Here is a 14631-nt window from a genome sequence, read left to right on the forward strand (position 1 = left end):
GCATGGCTGTTTTTGGTTAATTTTAACACCAAAAATTCTCAAAATATCCAATCCTAACCTGAGGGTTCAAGCTTTTGCTAATTGGTAACATGGGTACTGCTCTAGGATAGAAGTGGGTGTTTCAAACACAGAGCATCCTCATGCCCTTCGAGCATGACAGGTCCATCATGGTGCCTTGCACTGTGGAGTACCTACCAGTCCACGTGTTTGGGAATCAGCCTCTTTAGTTCATCTGCCACTAATGCTGTCACTATAGATCAGCCTAAAGTAATAAATGGGGATCTGTGGCCCCAGGAGAGACGGAGACTAAAGCAGTTTCCTAAGGCAAAGTAAAAAGTTTAGTAGATGTTGGCCCATGGCAGTGATTAGAAGTGATTACCTGACGTTTGGTGATTTTATAGTTTGGGATTATATAGACAAGAAAAATGAGCAAAATTTGGAAAGTGGTAGACAATGTTCTTAGCATCCTAGCATGTTCATAGCATCCCTAGATTTGATCTTAAATTCCCAAAAGAAGCAGGGGAAGAAAAAGATTTTTCCAGAAGGGTTAGTTTGCTGAGCTGCTATGAATTACATGATGAAGAGCTTGCCTTAAATAGACGCATGGGACCTTGATGATCACTGGTAACATTGTGCTGTGGTGAACTAACAAATTGTATTCCTGCTTTCAGCAAACCCATCTCTCCTTCCTGATTGTCCTCTACTCCTTTCCCTTCTACCTCCTTTCTTTCTCTCCTTGGCCCAGTAAACTCTGTACTCTTCCACCTTCTCCTGTGATTTCTTTCCCTAAAAGAACTATCTTTTTGCCAAATGCTTAAAGAAAATCATCTTGGTCTTAGCATCAGAGGTATCTTAAATTTATATGGGACTCTGCTACTATGTTAGATTATGATTTATTTCTAGGCTCTTTGGAATCATTCTAGTCTCTCAAATTCTTTGTTTCAATGTCTTTTCCCCCCTTCTTTCTCTCCTAGATATCTTTTTACAGTTATCCCCTTCAGTATATGTTTGCCTGAGTTGTAGCTCTTTAGATCTATCATTTCTGGGTTTCTTTATTTTTTTCCACTTTCTGGAAAGTCTGTTGTATTTTATTGTACTTTCTGCCTCTCTCATTGACTTTACTAAGAGAAGCTCGAAGATAACGGGAGCTTTTGAGGGATGGATTGACACTCTGCAGGGCCAAGTCAAAGGTGTTTTGTTGAGCAGAAAAGATATGAAGAGCTGAGGTACAGCCTTTGTCTGTCTTCTCAGTATTAACTCAAGTGTATAGTCAGAAGGGATTTGCTGCAGTGGTCCAACAGTACCACAAAAACAGGGAAGGAAGCCAGTAGTGATCGCAAGAGATTGCTTTTAACAAATTTAAAACCAAATGCTAATAATGCACATCAAATAGGTCCGGGGAACATGGGGAGCTAGCTTAGTCTGTAAAGTCCCTGCCCTACAAGCATGAGAACCCAAGTTTGATTCCCAGAAACCACCTAACGTGGTTAGTGCAGTGACACATGCTTGTAATCCCACCACTGGAGAAGAGGAGATCACTGGGGCATGCTGGCCAGTCAGCAATGCCTCCTAAGCCAGTGACAGACCCTGTTTCAAAGAGCAAGCAAGGTTGAGCCTTTAAGATAGCTCAGCAGGTAAGGTGCTCACTGCCAAACTGGACAATGGTATGAGCCCCATCCCAGAACCTATGTGGCAGGAGAGAACTGATTTCCTGGGAGTTGTTGCAAGCCACACACACACACACACACACACACACACACACACACACACACAGAGTCATTTTAAAGATTTTTGTTTTGTTTTGTTTTTCACTTTATTGTTGTTTATCTTGACACACTGTCAGTACGTCCATTAAGGTTCTTTTTCTTTTACTGCGTATCTGTCCTCTTGTTCTTTAACACTGGGGTTTGTTTCCTAACACCAGTCTCTATTCATGACTACCAGTGCTTGTGCTGTTTACTTACCTACGCTTCCCATGCAGAGCAGTTTGTGATCTTTCCTTAAATCCTGACTCACTCCTTAGAAATGGAAAAGGGCATTGATCTACACTATGCATATCTTAGAGTGCACCTGTGCCTGGGCATCTATATATGAAAATATATTTTATTGTTACACACTGTCATTTCATTTCCCTTTCCTATGTTAAAATATTACACAGCTATAAATGTGAACAGACTTTAGCCCCACACAAGAATATGGATGAATCTCCAATGCATAAAAAATAATGTTGTCAAAAGAATCTAGACAGATGCCCAGCATGGTGGTACAAGCCTGCAATCCCAGCTCTTGGAAGCTAAGAGGCAAGAGGATTGTGAGTTCCAGACCAGCCTGGGCTACAGGAAATCCCGTCTTAGGCATCAAATAAAGAAAACCTCTAGTCAGAAAATTATACATGTGATTATTATTTCGTTTTATGTGGAGTGCAGAAGGAAGTAAAACCAAATTTCAGATGTTCGTGCTTGGTTCTCAGACACACCAAGATGTTAGCAGTGCTTATTTCCTGTATTCATTTAGCTGGTTTTGCAGTGTTTGGATGGACCCCAGAGCCCAGAACGTGCTAGGCAATGCTTTACTACTGAGCAATATCCCCAGCACATCCACAGTTACTCCTTCAATAATGCTTATATGATCTGCAATATAATACTTTTCTCATGAGAACAAAATAAAAAATACAGCATTCTTATAATTTAGATCCAAACAAAATATAAAATGATAAGCTGGCTCTTTTACAACTTTTGTCTAAATCTCCTGTGCTTCTTTAGAATGGTGTACGTTTTCTTCTTTCCTTCCTCCTCTGCCTTCCCCTCTCGCTTATTTTTATTATTATTATTATTAGGAAAGGTTTGGGAGGAAGATCATAAAGTCTCTAGAATAAAACACAGAAGCGAGCACTACTAGAACTCTCTTCTGAGCTGCCTTCTCTATGGTGCTTCTAGGTGAAATCACAAGTATATACAAGTTCATGTGATCCTTGATTGAAATTTAAACCACATGGTAGCATGGTTTCTGTAAGGTGTTCCCTAGTACCCCCCGTCTCTCTCTCTCTTCTCCCCCTCCGTGTGTGTGTGTGTGTGTGTGTGTGTGTGTGTGTGTGTCCTTCTCTGTCTTCCTTTTTCTATCTCCCTCTCTTGTTATCTTTTGTACTTTCTTTCTTCCTCATTTCTCTCTTTCTCCATTCCTTCCTTTGCCTGCAAACATTGAGTTCCTACTGTGTGCCTCTAGCAAAAGCTTTGAGAGCACGATGATACAATGGCTAAAATATTTTTTAAAATATGTGTATATTTTCAAAACTGATTGTTCACTAGAAGAACACTAGTTAAACCCATTCTGAGCCAACACTGCAGAGACCCCTGTGGAATCCTAGTCCTCTGAATGCTCATGCTGGTGCCATTGCATGCTAAGGGTTGGGGTCTCGGGCTGGGAGCTGTGCTGGTGCTCCTGTGTGAGCTGGAAGAGTTTAAGCTGAACAAGGCCCTGGGATGTGTGAGTATAAACGTCCTTAAAGGAAAGAAAGTCCTGTTTAAATGCTCCCTGACATAAATCTGATAATGGCATGAGGAAGCTTCTGTTCCAGTTCTGAGTCCCACAGGGAACCATACGTGCTTAGGGCAAGGGCTAGGTAACTTTTTCTACAAATGTCCACATTAGATATTTCCGGCTCTGTGAGCGTATGACCTCCCTCACCTTTGCCATTTTAGGGTGGAAGATAGCACAGACACTCCATAATTGCATGAGCCTTGCTGTGTTTAAATCCAATTTTATTTATGGAAACAGGCAGTGGACCTAAATTTTTTTCTCTTGAACTATGGGCTGCCGGTCCCTGACCTAGCAGGAGGAGCTCCAGAGACTCTGGTATAAGCAGCCCCTGGTACTTCATACTGCTGTGACCCATGAAAATACCTCTTGCTTTGTTTCTAGAGAAGTTTAAAAAATAAAAATAAAAAGCCTACTCACCTTAATTTCATCCACACCCTTAATTATTTCTAGTATATACATTTCAGGACTAGAGATATAGTTCACTTGTACAGTACTTGTCTCAAACATAGAAAGTCCTAGTTCAGTCCCCAGCAACACACACACACACACACACACACACACACACCATTCTAATTAACATTGTTCCTTTTATCAGTCTCTAGCTTATCCCTCAAGTTCAAACTGTGGAAGCAAACCTAGGTTTGTTTTTTTTTTAAGAGAGATTTCTTTTTACTTTATGAGTGTTTTGACTGCATGTATGCTTGTGCAGCCACATCCGTGTCTGGTGCCCATGGAAACCAGAGGAGGTAGTCAGATCCTCTGGAAGTAAAGTTACATATGGTTGTGAGCAGCCATGGGGGTCCTCCTGGAAGAACCAGTGCTCTTAACCGATAAGCCACTTCTCCAGCCCCAAACCTAGACTCTTTTAACAAGGTACTCTAAAGCTTTTAACTGTTGGTCTAGAGTGATGGCTCAGCGGTTAAGAACAGTTTTGGCTCCTACAGAAGACCCAAGTTCAGTTCCCAGTACTCACATGGGGGCTTACAACCATCCACAACTCCAGTTCTAGGAGATCCAACACCCTCCTCTGAACTCCTTACATACCAGGCACAAGTGTGATGCACATGCATACATACAGGCAAAACAAATAACTGTTTTTCAAAAAATACTTGACAATTATAAACCCTAGGGACAGAAACTGGGCCAAAAATTGATAAGTGAAGTGCCAGGTTTTAAAAAATATAGTGAAACATTTACAGTACAAATGGTCTTTGAGACCCTGAAGGCTGGTAGAACACATGCCAAGCATGTATGAGATGCCGAGTTCTACCCCAGTACTGAAAAGTTATCCCTGAAATAACACAAAAAAGTAATCAGTAGGAGTTATTTCTAAACCTTATCTTAGAATATAATTTAACATGTTTGGATATTAAATTGTTCACAATTTTAATAATAATAATAAGTATTGTGTGTGTGATGTGTGTGCGTGAATGCACATACCTTTCTTGAGAATCATGATGATTGGTGTGTGTGTGTGTGTGTGTGTGTGTGTGTGTGTGTGTGTGTGTGTGTGAAAGAGAGCGTTCTGTGCATCTATAGGTGTTTGCATGTGTGCAGATAACCATTCAGGTGGAGGCCAGAGGTCCAGATCAAATGTCTTCCTCTGTCTCTCTCCACCTTAGTTTTTTGAAACAGGGTCTCTCACCAAACCTGATGCTCATCACTTAGGTCAGACAGGCTGGCCAGTGAATTTTCAGATCTGCCTGTACTCTTAGTGCTGAAGTGACAGGCTCCTGCCACCACGCACAGCGCTTCATAGGTGCTGGGAACTAAACTCGGGTCCTCATGGTTGTGGCAGCAAGCCCTTTGCCCACTAAGCCATCTCCCCTGCCCTGGGAATCATGATGATTTCTAAAGCTTAATGTGTAGAAGAACCTGTCCTTGTAAATTATCAGTCTGATTTGTGCTTCCGTCACACTACAGAATCTGTGAAGAGAATACATACATTTTCTGACAGTTCTGGAGGCTGGAACGTCTGAGATCTAGGCTTCAGGCTGAGGTCTAGTAAGGGTCTTCTCACTGTCTTCACATGGCAGAACAGTTAAAGAGCAAGTTAACTAAATGCTGGTCAGAGCCTCTGTTATAAAGGCCTTGGGACCATTAGTGAGACATGAGCCCATGGTTTAATTTCTTCTTATAGGCCCCACCTCTTAATATTTTTGCATTGGCAACACCTGCATTCTGAAGGATAAAATTAAGGGAGACAGACAGGAGAGGAGACTCAGAGCTCTTGTTCTTATAGAAGAACCAGGTTCAATTTGCAGCACCCACTGGCAGCTCACTGATGCCCTCTTCTGGCCTCCAAGTGCACTAGGCACACATATGGTGCACAGACATACATGCAGGCACAGTACTCATACACATAAAATAAATAAATCTTTGAAAAATGAATTAAGGGGGATGATTAAAGGCTCATTTTCTTCAGTGATTTTTTTTTGGGGGGAGGGGAGCTTGAGACAGGGTTTCTCTACGTAACAGCCCCAGCTGTCCTGCAACTCACTCTGTAGCCCAGGCTGGCCTCAAACTCACAGAGATCGGATCCACCTGCCTCTTCCTCCCAAGTGTGGCATTAAAGGTGTGTGCTACTAACGCCCAGCTTCAGTCATCTTTTTAAAGAGTGTTCGGTTTTTTGTTTTTTAATTTTTTTAATTTTCCAAAGCTGAGGACCAAACCCAGGGCCTTGTGCTTGCCAGGCAAGTGCTCTACCACTGAGCTAAATCCCCAACCCCTTGGGTTTTTGTTTGTTTGTTTGTTTTGTTGTTGTTGTTTTTTAATTTTCTGAATGATCTAGGTACAGTGACATTTATCTGGACTATGAGTACAAGACCACGCTGGGCAGCATTTTTAAAGGCAGTTTTAGTACTATATATAGATTAAAAGCAAGATATTTATATAAAATAAATACATATACATTCTCAAACTTCTCAATATCTTCCAAGTTTCTAAGGAAGGAAATTTAGGCAATGCTAAAATGTTGTTAAATTTGGGTTAAAATGGCAGCCGCTAGCCTAGCATGTGTCTTCCTCCCCACTTCTTCCTCCCCCATTGTGGAATAGTTAGGCTGCAGACTGGAAACTTCATATTTTGAGAAATTTTTTGGTTGATTTGTGAAAGGGAGAATAACAATTAGCATGGCCCCGCTGACTAAAGCCTACTTTACTTATAATTGAAACAAGCCCTCTGTTTCAAAATACTACATTGATAGCCCTCACCATTGTTACACTTAAGCACATTGAGACTTTTTGATTTACTTTGGTATTCACTTGTACTGGGGAAGGAGAAGCTTCTTGCAGTTTCCCACATTTCTCATCTCCTTTTGGGGAATGTCACTCACCATGTCCTGTGTGGATTCACTTTCTGGGAATAGAAGCTTTGGAGGAGCAGTGGCATCAATGTTGACATCAACGAAGAGAAAAATGAAGACACATTTGTTGGTGTTTACCTTCAGGTGCACCTGTCATCTGAACGTGGTTGTGACATTTCTGGTGTTTCTGTGACTCTCTTGCCCTTCATCCATGATAATACTGAAAAGGAAAATAAAAACTGAATCCTTGAATTTCTATTTGAGATCATTTTGTAATGTGAGAGAGAGTATATATTTCTGTCTTTAGCCCAGTAGAATTAAAACAATAATCTACAGCATTTTTGAGAGCCAAAATTTGAAACATGAATTGCGTCAAAATAATTTTGAAATTCATTCTTAGTAGAATCTGTATTTAATTAGGATAATATGGGCCTGAGAATTAATTTTCAGCTCAAGTTCTTTGCCATATGTTTTTGATGAAGATGTTTATTTGCAACTTACTTGTTACTAAGTTAACAGTTTAGAATCCAAAATGCAGAATTTTAATCTTCAACCAAGTGTTAATAACATTGACATTTTCTAACCCTGCTCCATCACACCGTTCTTACCAGTTAAAAAGTAACAAGAAGAGGAAATAGCGTGGTAGTTAAGAGCACTAGCTGCTCTTTGAGAGGACACAGTTTCAATTCCCAGCACCTGCATGGTCTCCCACCACTGTCTGAAATTCCAGTCCCAGGGGAACCAACACCCTTTTCTGGTCTCTGTGGGCACCAGGCACTCATTTGGTACACAGATATGCTTACAGACAAACCACTCATACACATAAAATAAATACATAATTTAAGAAAAATAACACTAACAATTTAAAAAATTGGACTGCATATAAATGTGCATATGCACACACATTTATTCATTTGCAAATTATATATGTTTACTCACTTGGATTTTATTTCATGTGCCCTATAAATTAACATACACCACAGAAACTTATTTTTGTTTTTGTTTTTTTAATACAGGGTTTCTCTTTGTAACAGCTCTGGCTGTTATGGAACTCACTTTGTAGACCAGGATGTTGTCCTTGAACTCACAGAGATCCACTGCCTCTGCCTCCTGAGTGCTGGGATCAAAGGCATGTGCCATCACTGCCACCACCAGGCTAAGAAACTTTTAATTATAAGATATAAGCAATGTTAATAAAAATTAAGTTGTATATACTAACAGTACAGTAAAAGTTCAATTTAAAATAACAAGCCTTTAGTATGCTTTCTAAAAATTATACTGTAACAATCATTTAGGCTGATTTCTAATTTATTTCAATGTCCTCTAGTAATTATGTGGTATTGTTGAAACTTGCTGGTAATTTTTTTTTTTTTTTTTTTACATTTAGTACTTTCAATATTGTTTGTATATTCTGGTATTCCATGCAATTTTTGTTTTTGTTTAGTTTTTTGAGACAGGTCTCTCTCTGTAGCACAAGCTGGCCTGGAACTTACTCTGTAACCCAGGCTAGCCTCAAACTCAGAACAGTCTTTCTGCCACATCCTCCTGAGTACTAGGATTGCAGACATGAGCTGCCATGCCTGGGATTCCTGACAATTGTTAAGGCTGTAAATGCTGGTATTGTTGGTACAATACTTTGGGGCTCAATCAGTATGTAGTGCCCAGGCTTCTGTTCTTTTGTACTCTTCAGTGTTCCCCTTCATTCCTAACATTCTCTTTGTTCATTTTAATCTCTAAATTCAAGCACCTACCTGTGCTCCAAACATAGAAACACACACACACACACACACACACACACACACACACACACACACACACACATTGATATGGAGAGAGCCCTCAGAAGATGGCATGCGTATCTTTCTGTGGAGGAGGAGGAGGAGGTGACGGACTAAATCACCCTCTTCCAGAGTGGGTGTGACAGCTGCACAGGAGGATCTGCACACACCACAGGAAGAGTCTTTCTGGACCCGTCACATCACAGACTTCAGTAAGAAGGTTCAGGGGGCAGAAGGAAACGGAGAGAACACTGTGTGTTCAAGGTTCCTAGGTGTATAACCGTGTGCTGTTCTTACAGCTGCTGCTTAGTTTGTGCAACATTTGACTCTTTGGCCCACTTTCCTCCATCATCCCTCCCCAAGGTTTTATTGTAAAAAATTAAACCTAGAAAAAAATTGCAAGAATTGTCTCGTATTTTTCATGAGCTTATCTTCTGATTATTGAAGATGCCACCCCTAGAAGAGCCTCGGTTTATAGAAACCCAACTCTCTGTACTTTCTCCAGTTTCTGTGTAGCAATCTAAAGCTATTTTAAAATAATTTTCTCCTTGAATCTGGGGAGATGGCTCATTCTGTAAATGTGCTCAGACCCAAGCATGAAACCCCGAGTTTGGCTCCAAAGCATCACGTAAAAGCTCAAAAAGCAGCATAGAGACTGACTGAGGAAGATCCCCTGTGTCAACCTCTAGCCTCCATGCATGCACACACTTACACATTTACACACACAACATGCACACACAGAATTTTCTCAAAGCACTGCTTTATTTTGTATTCCCTTACTACATTTTTTTCTCCAGAACTGAGGACTGAAATCAGGGCCTTGTGCTTGCTAGGCCTCTACCCCTGAGAAAAATTCTCAACCCCTACTTACCCCATTTTGTACAGCTCCTATGTCATGTCAAATTCAGCTATTGGCTCTAAGAATATGCTAGTGACCAAACTGACAAAAAATAAATAAACCCTGCCCCTATGGACCTTGTGTTTCACAGAGGGGTCCAAAAATAAATATTTGTCTGTCATATTAGCTTGTGTAGCTGTGAAGGAGAAAATGTAGAGCAGAAGTGGATCACAAGAGTGTAGAAGAGGCATTGAAATTTTACATATGATGACCGTAATAATCAGATGCCTTGTTGAGAGAGGGACAGCTTGGGAATGAGCTGGTGAAGAATAAACTGTGCAGGTCTCTAGATAAAAGGCCTTCATAGACTTTGTTTCTACCTGAAATTAATAGCAAAGGTTCTGAAGAAGCTGTGGGCTTGTAGTGTTTCTGGAATGGTGAGGAGGAGGCTAGTGTGGTCGGCGGTGAAGTCCAGCCAATGGGATAAGGGAAGCACAGCAGGGAAGTCTGATGCTTGAGCCAGGCATTCAGTGTGGACATCACACTTGCAGCATGCACAGCATATATATGAGTTCAGCTAGGTGATGAAGCCAGCAATGGAGTGAGTCTAGAGAAACGCCTGTGAACTCCAGGGTACCCTTACATGAAGCTTAGGGATTTGAGATTTAATCAGTCAGAGAAACAGAAATGAAAGCTTCCTTCCTTTCGGATTAAGTCCTGTGTTAGCATGTGAAATCCTCCCTATACTGACCCACATGGGTTTTTTAAATATACCTTTATACTTTTTCCTTTTGGTTCTTCTTCTTCTCTCCCTCTCCCTGTCCGTGTGTGTGTGTGTGTTTGGTGTGCATGTGGTGGTGATGTATTTGTGTATATGCATGTAGCATCTGTGTGCAGGGAATGAACCCAAGGCCTTACACATGCTGGGCATGTGAGTTTCATCCCTAGTCTTCCATTCTTTGAAACACTCTCTTCTCCTATTGCCTTATCTGACTCACTCCTTTATTTCTGACTTAAGATTCAGCTTACCTCTGACTTCCTCGAAGGTGTACCAGATGATTTGTTTCCCCCTTCTGTGTCCCTTCCCCCATTCCCCACATCGACCAAGCACCACACAGGCCTCCTCATTGCTCTTGTTGCTTGTGAAAACTTGGTTTCTTCTCCTGGGTCTATATAGCTTATGACCTATCTCTGCAGCGGGTTACTGTACACTCCTTGCGGGTCCATGTTTTATTCATCATTTTAATTTCTCACACAAATGCTTAATACTTGTTGGAACTTAAATAATATTTATTCAATAAATTTGGAAACTAATACCAATAAACTAGCCAACATAGAGAAGAAATATATATAGGCCCGACCTTTGTGTTGAAATGAATTGTGGAGCAGGGCTTTTGGGAGAGATGATGTTGTATGGGCTTTGGAGGAAGTGAGAAACACGTCAGGAGGCCGGAGCTCACCATCATTCCCCAGGAGCAGAAAGACTTTCTAGACGCAATGGCCTGAGTAATTTCTTTTTCTGTACTTTTTACTGAAAAGTTTGCTAAACATTTTACCAAGTAGGTAGAAGCAAGTACAGTGGGTTCGTTATTTGGATAACATTTCTGGAATATTTGATTGCCTTGTCATGTTTTAAAACAAATGACCCCCACCTGTCTGTCAGGTGCTGGAATTCCTCAACTTCATAAGGATGTGAATAAGTGGGTGGTTTCCAATCAAGATTTCCATACTGGGCACTACTAGCCTTCCCATGAGTCATGGAGTTGTTACTTAACCTCAGCGAAGCATGGCTAGGCAGCAAAGGGTGGAGACAGATTGAAAAGCCAGAAGATTTTAAGGAATTTAAGGAGTAGAATCTAAAATGTGTTAGTAGGAGTGAGGTTTCTTTGTTTATAAGTATATTAAATGAACGCATGCGAATTGAGTCATGTTTTTAAATACTTTACACATTTTTCTCAGTATTAAAACACTTTTTCCTTGGCGTAACTATAAATATTACTAGGGAAGCAAACATGCCCTCTTTGTTTTCAGTGGGTACAGATGAACTACATGTCAAGTGGCAGGTAACACTGCCAGGTGCAGTCAAACGAAAGTCTTCAGAGAAAAAAGCTCTATCCTTTTATCCTGAGCATTGTCCCCGTGTAGTGTTCTTCATTTTTAAAGTGTCTTAAGATCCAACTACAGTTCACTTGGGAAATATATTTTCACTTTCTCAAATGAAGCTTTAGACATGTGTTTCTAATAATTCACTGAAAATATGCTGAATTGTATATTTTTTAAAGAGAATCTGTTTTGAAAAAATTCCAAAATATTTGTTTGAACAGGCACTCAACATCTCGATGAAAACGGCTGGAAAAGAAAAACTTTGAAAGTCACTCTGTTCTCAGAGTGCCCAAGCCAACTAAACTGGTACAGTTAACGCTTCAGTCAGAGGCAGGAGCCAAGAAATCTAGCCCTTCCCAGACTGCTTTTCAGCAGACCTTCAAACCAACCTAGTGGTTGATATTAATGCCACTGAATTTCAGAGTGAAAAGCTACAAGGACATATACCTCTTTCCACCAATATTAGACCTTTTCAGTAGACTAAGTATCTGCCTTAAGTTAGCATTCTTGAAGTTTCTTAGCAATGATCCTGCAGGAATGTCCTGGAGAGTGTGAGCTTCCTAATGTAGCATCTCCCAGACGTGTGTGTGTGTGTGTGTGTGTGTGTGTGTGTGAGAGAGAGAGAGAGAGAGAGAGAGAGAGAGAGAGAGAGAGAGAGAGAGAACACCCATGCAAGTGCCAGAAGTCAATGCTGAATATCTCCCTCCATTGCACCCCACCTTATCTTTTGAAATGGGTTTCTCATTGAACCTGGTGCTCATCAGTTCACCTAGACTGGCTAGTCAATGAACTCCAGTGATTCACCTGTTTTCTACCTCCTCCCCAGAATTGGGACTAAAACCATGTGCCTCTGTGCTTGTCTATGTATGCCGGAGATCGAAACTCAATTCCTCATGCCTGTGCAGCAAGCACTTTACTAACTGAACCATTGCCCTAGCCCCAGAGAGCAATATTCTTACATTGCCTTTAAGTATCACCGAGTGTCACAGTGGAAACAGAAATAGTATATCACATCCTAACACTTCGGAGAGTGGTGCTTATATTAGGCAAACATATAAGTAGTGATTGTTTAGCCTCTTAACCATTTATTTTCACTATATCCCCTTAAAATCTATTGATGGCACTTAATGCACTTGCCAGTATGTTTGATATCTAATATGTCATGTTGATCTCTCTGCCCTGTATTTGCTTTTATAAGTCCTCTAGTTACTATACATCAAATTGACTAGTTGATCCCTTTATTTGGATGTTGTCATGGAGAACAAATAACAAGTGGCTCAAAGGTTCTGTATGTCAGTTAGAAAGAGAAGGCTAAACTCAACACCTGCCATATCACAGTTGCTAGAAAAGTAGCAGAGATAAAAGTTTCAATCACTTGGATTTTCAGTTGCACCCCACGAGATTAGATCAGCAGAATCTCCAAAGTCAGTCACCAACCTCAGTGTGTCATAAGCTTCTCTCAGAACTGTGAGTGCAAAGGAGCTCTGTGAGGCGAGGATTAGCCTCTTGGGGTTTGGTTTTCATTATTCTTGCCAGGGTATAACGTGAAAGAGTCACAGCCACAGTTTGGGACACGGTGTTATTTCCCACTGCAAAGGGTCTGAGACTTGGCAGAGGAATGCAGTGTTCCATGCAATTCTACCTTGCCTTTCCATTTGGACTGTTTATTACTGAAAACTTAGAAGGCAAGTGAGGGAGTTTCAGAAAGACACCAAGGGGTGGACTGGAGATGCTGATTGAAAGCCAGAATGTGCAGTTCATCAGGACATAGTCGGGGAGGAAACAAACACATACAAAATAGATACGAGAGTATGTTAGCAAGATCCAAGAAAAGTAAGGGAGGCAAAGTCCCTCTAGTGCCATGATGCTCCACTTGACCCACTTTGGACAGTCACACAAAGAGAGAGGCTGATCAGGACATGACCTGAGAAGCAGGAATTTTGTTTGTCAAAGGAAGCACTTTGGCTTATAGAGGAAGGAGTAGAAACTCTTCTGTAAAGGGACATTTTTGTCTGTAATTTCTCTGATTTAGTGCCAGAAGTATTTTAAAAGACTCATCAAAGCTCTTTCTATCTAAGTTACACTGTTGGAGACCAACAGCTGACACATTTTGTTTTTCTTTGCTATATTTCTCCTTAATGACTTAAGCTTTTTCTGCTCTCTCTCATCTGTTGCTAAATCCCTTAAGATTCAAGTGTGTTTAAAGTAAAAGCATTATGAGACAAAAGCTGTATTCTGTGGATAGGATAATACTTCTTTTGTGACATTTTCTTTTCCCACCAAAAGTGAGAAGTGAATGCCTTGCCTTTGTGCATCCCATTTCAAATGGAGGACAAGAAGTTATTCTCTGCAATGGCTGACTTCCAGAATTTCTGCCTGAACATTTTTTGTCAAGTATATATTCCCTTCTTTAGGCCTTTCTATATAGAGCCTACAAACATCGTCAATGTGAATGATGTCATTCAGAGGGTTAGTGACCATGCCTCTGCTATGAACAAGCGGATTCATTACTACAGCCGGCTCACCACTCCTGCAGACAAGGCACTGGTAAGAGGCAAAGTTCTGCTGCTTGTCTAAAGTTGAGTTGAAGTGAACTGTAAACACCAAAAACCAGGGCAACTCCCAGGGGTTGAACTTTTCACTGGGGTACTCCAAAGATAGCATCATGCAAAGTCAGAGTAGTCATTAATACATGTTTCAGGCTTGTTCAATCTTATCCACCCTGGCATAGACATTTTTTAAACTCTGTTGACAATAGCTTGGAGCATTTTTCTTTGTTTTTAAATTTTGCTTATCTCTGATACCAAGAGCTCTGAGGAGGTCAGATTTCTTTTGAAACAGTAGTCATTTTGATCATTGACTAAAAATATAACATTCTGGCTAGTCTGTTTAATTTCTAAGTTTGAAGCTACAAAGGAAAATATTTACATACATTTTTTCCATGGGAGTAAGAAACAAATATGCTCATACATATACCTGATAGTTTCCTGTTTAGCATTTCCTTTTATAAATAAAAAATTAGCCTATACAGACCACATGCTATTACAGTTCATTGTTTTGTCTTAGAAACA

At 40.6% G+C, this 14631-nt stretch overlaps 1 protein-coding gene across 2 annotated transcripts in view; it reads left to right on the forward strand.

Moving 5' to 3' along the window:
- Slc38a9 (solute carrier family 38 member 9) overlaps positions 1 to 14631 on the forward strand; it is an 80829-nt gene that overhangs the window by 16338 nt on the left and 49860 nt on the right. Inside the window, exon 3 of one of the 2 annotated variants that reach the window (XM_036207044.1) lies at positions 13975 to 14107. In XM_036207044.1, the coding sequence (XP_036062937.1) occupies positions 13975 to 14107 (133 nt within the window). Of the gene's footprint in view, positions 1 to 13846; positions 14108 to 14631 lie in introns of both variants that reach the window. The other variant, XM_036207045.1, reaches the window with a different exon arrangement.

Source organism: Onychomys torridus, chromosome 15 (genome assembly GCF_903995425.1).
Source record: "Onychomys torridus chromosome 15, mOncTor1.1, whole genome shotgun sequence".
NCBI lineage: Eukaryota > Metazoa > Chordata > Mammalia > Rodentia > Cricetidae > Onychomys > Onychomys torridus.